Source organism: Limulus polyphemus, unplaced genomic scaffold, assembly GCF_000517525.1.
Source record: "Limulus polyphemus unplaced genomic scaffold, Limulus_polyphemus-2.1.2 Scaffold270, whole genome shotgun sequence".
NCBI lineage: Eukaryota > Metazoa > Arthropoda > Merostomata > Xiphosura > Limulidae > Limulus > Limulus polyphemus.
Window position 1 is genome coordinate 615162 of NW_013665880.1, and position 10856 is coordinate 626017.

The 10856-nt window shown below is 34.3% G+C and overlaps 1 protein-coding gene across 1 annotated transcript; it reads left to right on the forward strand.

The window, feature by feature from the left end:
• Positions 1-1197: 1197 nt before the first annotated feature.
• LOC106456903 (asparagine-rich zinc finger protein AZF1-like) lies at positions 1198-2736 on the forward strand. The gene has a single exon (XM_013916275.1). The coding sequence runs from the start codon at positions 1198-1200 to the stop codon at positions 2734-2736; it is 1539 nt and encodes a 512-aa protein (XP_013771729.1).
• Positions 2737-10856: the final 8120 nt, after the last annotated feature.

Genomic DNA, 10856 nt, shown 5'->3' on the forward strand with positions numbered 1-10856 from the left:
ATTAGAACCAAATTACTTTTTTCTTTGTCGAAAAGGTTTAGTAATGAGATCATCTAATGAAGTCCTATATAAAATATTACATTATATGTTGTTTAACTTTTACAAACAATGCGCAAATATCTGTCAGTTGTGAGGACATTTTATCAACACATTGTAACGATAAAACTTGCACATCTACACGAGATTTATCTCCGTTTTAGTCTTCAGCTTTCCTAAAATATTTTAAAACCTCTTTAAACTATTTTATATTTTCGTTTCTTTGCAGTTTTTAATTTAAAATATTGAGTTTAGTGATATATATGTATAATTGTTACTGCAACATAAAATTGGCTCCCAGTAGCACAGCGGTATGTCTACGAACTTACATCGCTTGAAACCAGGTTTCGATACCCCTGGTGGGCAGAGCACAGATAGTCCATTGTGTAGCTTTGTGCTTAACTACAAACAAACGTAAAATTGCATATTATGTTATTTTTGTTTTGTGAATTGTCAAAGACCACGGAACAGATTAAGTTATTTAATTTTCTCAAGCTATTAAGTTATATAAAATGCTTCATTTTGAATGTTTTGGATTTTTGTCGCCCTCGAACAATATACGTTTACATTCTGAAAATAAAACTAAGACAAGGAATTTTTAAATTTAGGTATCGTACATTAACAGCCGTGAGATGGCTGAAAGCATCTTTTGGTATTTTGTATTTTCTTTTCTTTCACAAACATTCAAAACAATCTATTTCTCGACACTACTTTTGTTGAAATAACAGAAGGCATGTAGAAAGTTAATGTTTGTGTTAGGATTTGCTTTGCCTACCTAATTTCTTTACTTCTTTTATTTCAGAATAATTGGAGAAAAGAAAAACAATCTGGAAATTACACGAGCACAGTTTTCTAAAGTGAAATATCAGCATCTATTGCAATAATTCGGTCTTGTGGTTGTTTCATGCTATCATCCGTTCTTTTAACTTTACGCTCTTCAGACACTGTTGAATTCGGTGAACGTTTCAGATTGTTGGACGTTTCGGACTATTGAATAGATGGCATGTTTTAGTTGACACACGAAATCGCAATTTCTAGAAAACTCATCGGTTCCTAACAGAGACGGGGTTTTTACACTAGCATCAATTTAGTTCGAGTTTCTTACTTTTATCCATTTTTAAGGGCTATACAATGATGTTGCCAATGCCTCCTTTAAGCGGAATGGACATGCCTTTCGATCTTTCGCAAAACAAAGCCAAGCAGACGGCCGAGAACTGTCTAGAATACAGATCAAACTTCAAGAACGACGCTGCGATTAACGAGCCTCTTGATCTTCGCATTTCCTACAAAAAGAAATTAATGATTGTGGAGCGAGAAGCTCAGCAGAAGCAGTTGTTTGGATCTGTAGATAAACTTAGGGAAGTTCATAAGTCGCGCTTATTTCGGTATTTTGATAGGCCTAATGAATCTTGGCAGAAACACTTATTTCGGTCTGTTGATAGGCCTAATGAACCTTGGCAGGAACACTTATTTCGGTCTGTTAATAGGCCTAATGAGCCTTGGCAGAAACACTTACTTGGATCTCTAGACAGGCCTAGTGAAGCCCAGAAGCCACACTTGTTTGTATCTGTAGACAGACCCAAACCTCGAAACTTTCATTCGGAAGAAACACTTGACCCTCAATCTCTGTCAACCCTATCAGATGTAACATATCAACATCCCCTTCATCCTACGTACCAAACCCAGCATCAGAATGCACTCTTCAAAGACGTACCAAACAATATGATTTCTTCCTTTCTACCACGCTATCCTTTTCTTGGATCGCTGTTTAATAACCCTTCGTCGATCGAATTTGTTAGAGCACACATGGATAACCTGGGAAATCCCATTCCAGATCTGCTGCAGCCCCAACCCAGCAAAGGTAAAGATCGTTATACCTGTAAGTTCTGTGGAAAGCTGTTTCCTCGATCTGCAAACCTAACTCGCCATCTTCGTACTCATACTGGAGAACAGCCGTACAAGTGCAATTACTGTGAGCGATCTTTCAGCATTTCTTCGAACCTTCAACGTCACGTCCGTAACATTCATAATAAAGAAAAGCCCTTCAAGTGTTCGCTATGTGACCGTTGTTTTGGGCAGCAGACTAATTTGGATCGCCATCTTAAGAAGCACGAATCAGATGGTCCAACAATCCTGGATGATTTTCCAAAAACTCATAGCGTGCAGCACAAGAATGAGAAATGTTTTGCAGATATTCGTAATTTGATCGGGAAAGTAAAGGAAAACACTTCTGAAGAAGCAAGGAATGTGGCGACATTACAATCTACTTTTAGTATGGTAAATCAGATGAGCAGGCAGGCGATTTCATCATCTCCAACGCATAATAACTCGACTTCTCAGCTGGAACTATCGCCAGGAAGAGACAGTCTGTGTACGGAAAGTTCAGTGAAGAAAACAAGGCTAGATTCTGGAGGTGATTCTCCTTTATCCACAACAACTTCATCATCAAAGAGCTCAGTTTTAACAGCATGCGAATTAGAAAACGATGACGGAAGAAGTTCGCCTCGCTTGAGCACAGATGATGGCGAGATTGTCTCGCAGAAACAGAACAAAATATCCAGTAAGCTGAATGGCTCAGTGACTCTACGTTTAAAGATACCCTCCCAAGCTCAAAACATTGACAATAATGATTCGAGAAGTAGTAGAGATGAATTCGAATATCAAGAGGATAATGACAGAAACAGAGAAACAACAACATAATTACACTGCTCATCGTAAAGTGACGTTGCTCAATCGTTATTCTTCTATGCTCAGAAATAGCCATAGAGTCTAGTCAGGCCATTTCTAGAATTGATCCGATCAAAATATTTTAAGAGGAATTAAATACTTTTAATGTGACGCTCTTTAACATTTGTTAATGCATTCGGTATGGAATGCTACATAATCTTCTTATTTGATATTGTTACTATGGTAGAGAAACGTTTAGGTGACACTTCAGCGCAAATACGATCTAGTCAAAAATATGGTAAAGAAACTTGCGTATAAAACTAGAAAAAAAATCCATTTGCGATGAAAGAATATATGAAAATATATCACAAGGAAAGTTTTATAAATTTTTTAGTAGGAAATTTAGATATGCTGTTTCTATAGAAAAAATCAAATATGAATTATTCAGCATACAAAATAGATCGTGTAAATTCCATAAACTGTTTTAAACAAAAGTATGTCAAAAATGGACTGGTCACATACGCACATAAATATTGGGGATTGCCAAGTTTACATTATATTGAAGTTATTTGAAATAAGAAGAGTGAGCTACTTCTGATATATAGGACTTTACCATATATGGTCAAGTGGTTAGCTTGCACGGAAAGTGAATCCGAAGGTTCATGGTTTGTATTCCGTTGGTGCAAAACGCCCTCCGAATTTTGGGTTCGTAGGTGCGTTAAAAGAGTAGAGATCAAACTTCACTATTCGTTCAGACTAGAATAACCCGAAAATCGGCGGTGGATGCTGCCTTCCCTCTAGTCTATCAGTTTAAAATTAGGGACGGCTATGCGCAGAGAGCGCTTTGTGCGCCTTTGGGCAAGAAAACATAGAAACAAAAACTACAATTTTATGAAAAATTGATTTCTGATTATTTTTATGTGAATTTATTTTTGTGACCGGTCTTTTTTTTTCTGCTTTGTTTGTAATAAGTCAAAAAAAAAATCTCGTGCATAGTGACTAGAGTAATGTATGCTAGGTTTTATTTGTGTAGTAACTATAGCATATGCTATACCGTTGATAGTATATATAGATTTAATGTACGTACGTATAGCTCGCAACCATTTATCTCAATCAAATCTAGGATGCAACCTTCAGAGGTTAATTTGAAGAAAATTAACAATTATGTATGTGATTTTTCTAACATTGGCATTTATCTTGTCAACACCAGGAAAAATCGGCCTACTAACCAGAACGTGCACTGGAGTGTATGTGGCAACGGAAAGCTTTCCTCGTGATCCGTGTGTAGGCTTATAATTTCCATAGTAATTTCTGTAGCCACGGTAATTTCTAAAAAGAATTATCCATGACAGTATGTATAAAGTACACATGAGAATTTATATAAGATATCCATGACAATTCTTTTAACATTTCTATTATATTTTGTAGGTTTAATATTCTACTCAGGGAATTGTCCCATGACTTTTTTTTCATGTTACATGACGATTAACTGATTCTTCAGTAATAAGCAAGTTAAATTTATTTACTAAAGAAACAGAGCTATTAAGACGACCACGTGAGCTTCTGTATATTTGTCTCAAAGGTATGTTAATTTAGAACATTTTAGATCGTCATACACAGAAATGTAATGATGATGCTAGGACTATCAGAACCGAAGTCAGGTTTAGGGGAAGAAAAAGTATTTGAAAGAAGTAAATAAATGATAGAAGAGGTTAAAAAATAAGACTGAAGATCAAGAGAATGGATGAATGGATATAAAAAGAGCAAGAAATAAAGAAAGTAAAGAAGATGAATTAATAAAGTAGGATAGCAAAACATTAATTGAAAAATACGAGTGTACACTGAAGAACAGAGATAGAGGAAGAATGAACAATACCGAGAAACACAGTTAATGATCAATAGAAAGTGGAGGAGTCTGAGTCTTGAGATGTAATTCTCTAAAATCCTGTCACTGCGTTTGAGGTAAAACTCGCTCTGTAAATACGTCGAGAAAATGTTTTTCTTAGCTTAAAGCGATATAAAGTTGTGTTTTGTTATTAACTAAGGAAATTTTGTGTTTGTGGCTATAACTGAGGTTCAGCTTTCTTTCACGGTCATTTATCCATGTATCAAGTATAAAGAGAATTATCCACAAGAGTGCTCTATTAGCACTGGATAATACTCGTAAGATGTATGCTAAAACAAGGCATTGTTATTCAGGCCAAAGTTACTTCGAGATTTAACTGCATGACGGTCAGAGATGAACAGGAGTACAGGAATATTTTGCTAGCGTATTTAAGCCACTTATTGTTGAATGACAGCCATACAGTGTAATATTTACTATATAACACCACTATTTAGAATTTTCACATTGACGTTATTGAGATAACTCATTTTTAAATATGACTCATAACTTCTACGAAGTTATATACGTATACCGAGTAGTATAACATTCGGTTTGTTACTTTGGATAATAATATACTTTAAAGTTCTTTTTTAATTGATGTAATTATTAAGGCAATATTTGGCAATATTAAAATTATACATGACATTTTCGTATTAAATTTCGTATTAAACTCGTAATAACTTAAATGTGTGGACTGGTTGAAATATGAGGAAAAGAAGGAAACATAATAGAGTGAAATTTGTGCCTTATATACTTTAAACTTTCAGTATTTTCTTGGTAATAAAATTTCAGAGGTTTTTACCAAGACGTCTCACAATGTAATTTTTTTAAAAAGAAATAACCGTCCTATCTGCCTTATTTATATTTGAAAAACTTCAATGATAATTATAAAAGTGTTTGTTTGTAATTGTAATATGATTTCAAGAACACTTTTGTAGAAATAATTAAGTTGTGCTTAACTGATAAAAAAATTCACACTGGGCAGACCCGTCCTCAAGAATTAACCTAATGGAATTCTTATTATATTAAAGAAACTGTGTCAAAATAATGGGAAGAAGGTGAAAGTTAATGTATATTTTTTATATTTTCCTATAAACACGAAGTTCAATAAGGCGTGCAGGTTTTTATTTATGTATTTGCCGTAAACAAAGCTAGTTGTGTTACTTTATCTTTGTACCTAGTTGTGTTACTTTATCTTGATACACATATGAAGTAACATAAGTAGGTACACAGATAAAGTAACATAAGTAGGTACACATATGAAGTAACATAAGTAGGTACACAGATAAAGTAAAACAAGTAGGTTGGTACGCAGATGAAGTAACACAAGTAGGTTGGTACACAGATGAAGTAACGCAAGTAGGTTGGTACATAGATGAAGTAACGCAAGTAGGTTGGTACATAGATGAAGTAACGCAAGTAGGTTGGTACACAGATAAAGTAACGCAAGTAGGTTGGTACACAGATGAAGTAACACAAGTAGGTTGGTACACAGATGAAGTAACACAAGTAGGTTGGTACACAGATGAAGTAACACAAGTAGGTACAAAGATAAAGTAACACAAGTAGGTACAAAGATAAAGTAACACAACTAGGTACAAAGATAAAGTAACACAACTAGGTACACAGATAAAGTAACATAAGTAGGTACACAGATAAAGTAAAACAAGTAGGTTGGTACACAGATAAAGTAAAACAAGTAGGTTGGTACACAGATGAAGTAACGCAAGTAGGTTGGTACATAGATGAAGTAACGCAAGTAGGTTGGTACACAGATGAAGTAACGCAAGTAGGTTGGTACATAGATGAAGTAACACAAGTAGGTTGGTACACAGATGAAGTAACACAACTAGGTACACAGATGAAGTAATGCAAGTAGGTTGGTACACAGGTGAAGTAACACAAGTAGGTAGGCAAGTAAAGAAGGCTAGTAATCCTTTCATGATACCATACACACATAAAGTAACACGACTAGGTACACAGATAAAGTAACATAAATAGGTACAGAGATAAAGTAACAGAAGTAGGTACACAGATGAAGTTCCAGAAGTAGATAGGTACAGGCAAAGTAACACAAGTAGATACACAGATGAAGTAACACAAGTAGGTACATAGATGAAGTAACACAAGGGAGGTACATATGGAGTAACACAGGTAGTTATTTGGAAGTAAGCTTTTCTTGTTACAGGTATTAAAACTCCGCACGTATGTTTATACTGGCACACGAACACCATTCTGCCTTCATCTGACTCATTTATATGTTTCTAACAGTTATTTGAACGTCTATAACATGTGATGTGCCAACATAAACAGATGCTCCTCTTCCAACATCCTACACATCTGCCGCTTCATATTAGTTACCAATCTCTCTACTGACCAACTGATTACCTGCCATGTCATCTTATCGTCTATTTCTTGCCACACCACTCCACAAAACATTCAATTATAAAATCATTACACCTCTTACGATTTATTCATCAATTACAGATAATTATATATTTCAATCTACCAAATGACTTATATTTTGCCACCCAGTATTCTATTATATGTCATTCTGTAATCTACCAATCATTTACATCTTTCATCTCCTAGTTATACTCTTCAACACAATAATCAACAGCACCTGATATTTTATCTACCCACTTACTACTTCCCATCACCTGTCCATCCTTTATCACTGATATATCAATTCAATACTTTGTATAATCAACCCAACGCAGTACCGCATGTCACCTTTAGTTAATTACAGATAGGATACTCTACACTATATTCTATCTACTTCTCTATTGGATCTGGCATAGCCTGATTATTTGGGCACTCGATTTACAAGCTGTGGACGCGGGATCTAAACCCTTCACTGAACATGTTCGCACTTCCAGCCGTGGGGTTGTTATAATGTGATGGTCAATCTCACTATTCGCTGGTAAAGAATAGTCCAAGAATTGGCGGTGTGTGGTGTTGACAAGCCTTCTTCCTTCTATATTACTTTAAAACTATAGATGGCTAGAGTATGTAGCACTCGAGTGGGCTTTGTGCAAACTGCAATAAACAAGTATACAAACGTCTCTATTAAATTATAAAATCGTACCCTTTTCTCTTTTACTCAATGTCAAAATATCATCCCGAATCCCATTCCGACCAATTCATTGACAACATTTCATCATTTATTAATGGCCCAACCCATACCACCTATTAATTCATTAATCAATCCTATCATTAGCACACCCCAAATTATTAACCCCAATGATATCAAATCATTAACCTATAAATTCACCAACTACGCTCCTAATATTCCATCTAATTTTGAACGCATCACCAAAATAAAAACCATATAAGCAAATTAAAACACTTGTTCAGAACATCAATAAACAATTGATTGATCCTAGATTATTTACGTCATTATTTGTATTTTTGCATTGAATAAATTTGTTACATGTTTTATCATTATTTGTATTTTTGCATTGAATAAATTTGTTACATGTTTTATCAATATTACCAATTTTCACTGCATAAAACACATATCTATAATATTCATCCTTATATAAGATCTGTAATGTATATAACATGTATTTTGAAGAATGTAGCAACTATCTTTCACCTCGTTGGGCTGGATTTTAATATATTGATGTATAACATAATATGTATTTGTACATCACTCAAGCCTAGATTTACGTGTTGTATTTTGGTGTTTCATTGTGTTTTGTGGAATGAAATGCAAACATAAAATGTATTAATCTCCGATGTTTTGTAGCTCACTACACTAAATACTGGCATAACAAGAGTCAGGTAATTAAATTCTGCTAAAACATTCAAATCGAGATATGTGAGCCTTATAATATAACGTAAACTTCAATAAGCCATCCGGAGTGTTAGGCCTAGTCTTTTAAAAAATATGATTTTAAATAAGAAATTTCGAAGGATAATATTCAGACACTGCTTTTGTTTATGAAAAAAAATCAAATTTATTTTACGTGCACATAAAAAGATGTTTTTTTGATCAAGTTTAAAGTATTATGCATAAATTAGAGACCACTCAGCCATCACAGTTTTTAGTGCATGTATTTCAGAACCTCATAATGTCTGAAGGCAAAACAAATACATGTAAAGGAAATTTAGAGTTTATCTCATTGATATTTTGTGTGACCAACCTTAGCTGAAATCACTTCCTGAAGCTGATAAGGAATTTTTGTTTTCAAATATTCAGTACGAATTGAATTCAAGGATTTTTGAAGTAGTACCTACAGGTACTTCTTTGATTTCCACTGAATTGCTATTTTTCTCGATCAAGATAGCCCCCCCCCCCAATCCACTTAACAATGTTGAGGTCTGTATTTTGTGGAGGCCACACTAAGTATTCATGGGTTCCATCTGCTTTTTTTTCTATTAAGATACTGTTTTACCTGTATGTTGGGGATCGTTATTATGCAAGGTAATGATAACTTTCTTACTAAACGACACCAAGAAGGAACAGCATAGTGAAAAAGTATTTGCCTATATCAGGCAGAATCCACGTAGAGCTCCATCCGTATGGTAGAGATCACAAACTCCAGTTGTGGATAAACAGTGCATACTTGGATGTTGTCTCCAACCTGCTTAACTGAAGGATATGGACAATTTTCCTTTAATCTCCGACCACTCCTGCGACGTCCCAAAAGTCTCAAACTTTGACCCCTTAGACTAAATTATTCCTTTCCGCTTATAGGTTGTCCAGTTGTTTACGTTTATGTAAACTAACGTCTCTTCTGTTTGTTACTTTTATAGAACCAATGGTTTACTTGCTGGAATGCATCCTTTAGACCCTTTCATTGCATAGTTAAAGGTACCAAAGATGACAAAAGCAATCTCGGCAGACAACCTAAGCTTCCTAGATCAGACATACTTCTTTAGACTTACTTTTCTTAGAGACAGACGTCAATCTAGTAGCTGCCTTGTATCAGAACTTTAAAACAAAACAAAAAAACACTTGTGTTAAAGTTGACCTGTATTTTTTGACTATTCTTTGAAGTCCAATTTTTGATCCTATCGTTTTTCTGCTGAAATTTCCTTCTTTTTATAAAGATATTATACCGAAAATATCGTTAACATCGAAAATACCCAATCGATGAAACAACCTATTCTATTTATTATAAGGAAAATAGTTTGAACAGTTTACTTAATTAGTTATGTTCATTACTGATTTATGTGGGTTACTTGCTTCATCAGAAACTGTGCATCTTGGAGCCATATTTCATACTTGAAAGTAACAGTGGTCACGTTAGAGTCACAGATTAGAGAAATTTTTATCTGCTTTTTTACAAAGGCAAAAATAACCCTAACGATCAAGAAAAATGCTTTAATACTTTCACAAAAGAAAAATAATAAGTGTGTGGAATCCTATTTGATGTTGGAGATCAGTATAACATCTACAGTATTACAACATTTAAAGCCCAATTACCCGAGTTTTTAGGAACATGATTGTAAATCAGTTCTGACATTTTTATTCTCATTCTTTAGAATTCATTTAATTGAAATACGTGTTTCGGAAAATATTTAGGTAAATATGTTAGATTTACATTATTACTGTATTTCATCCTGGACACACTTTGCACTGGAGACTGAGGGGTCGTCTCCAAGTTATGCACAATATTGAATATGGTGACAGTTCATTTTGACGTGTTTACAAACACTTTACCCCGTGATAGTGGGGCTTTTCTCTCTCCTGTACCTTGTAAAAATATGGTGGAAAAATCAAAACATATAGAAATAAAGATATTCAGTAATGAAACTATGTCTGGCATTATTTTTTTATTATTTAGTAACAGAATACATAAAGTCCAGGTATTTTGATCAAACATATTTATTTTAGGCTTGTTTGCCAAGTACATAAAATACATTTTTCTCTTGTTCAACAAAATTATGACAAAATAAGAATTTATTCCTTGTGTATTTAAAGATGTTTTATTTCATGAGAATGACTTTGTTTATGCAACTTTTTTTTTCTATACGGTGGTAATATATTTTATAAATATCGTAATTTATTTTGGTAAAAAAATATATATATCAAACCAGGTGTAAGAGACATTTTGTTTAATGCGTAAAACAGACAGTTCTTGTGCAAAAATTTTAAATACCATTAACCAAACGAGACATCAACGTTTTTTACTTGCACAATAAAGACATTTCGGAAAGCCCCCTAGTGGTACAGCGGTATATCTGCGGACTTACAACGCTAGAAACCGGGTTTCGATACCTGTGGTGGGCAGAGCACAGATAGCCCTTGTGTGGCTTT

Coding starts and splice junctions, on each gene's coding strand:
- LOC106456903 (XM_013916275.1), top strand. CDS start 1,198: ATGGACATGCCTTTCGATCTTTCGCAAAACAAAGCCAAGCAGACGGCC.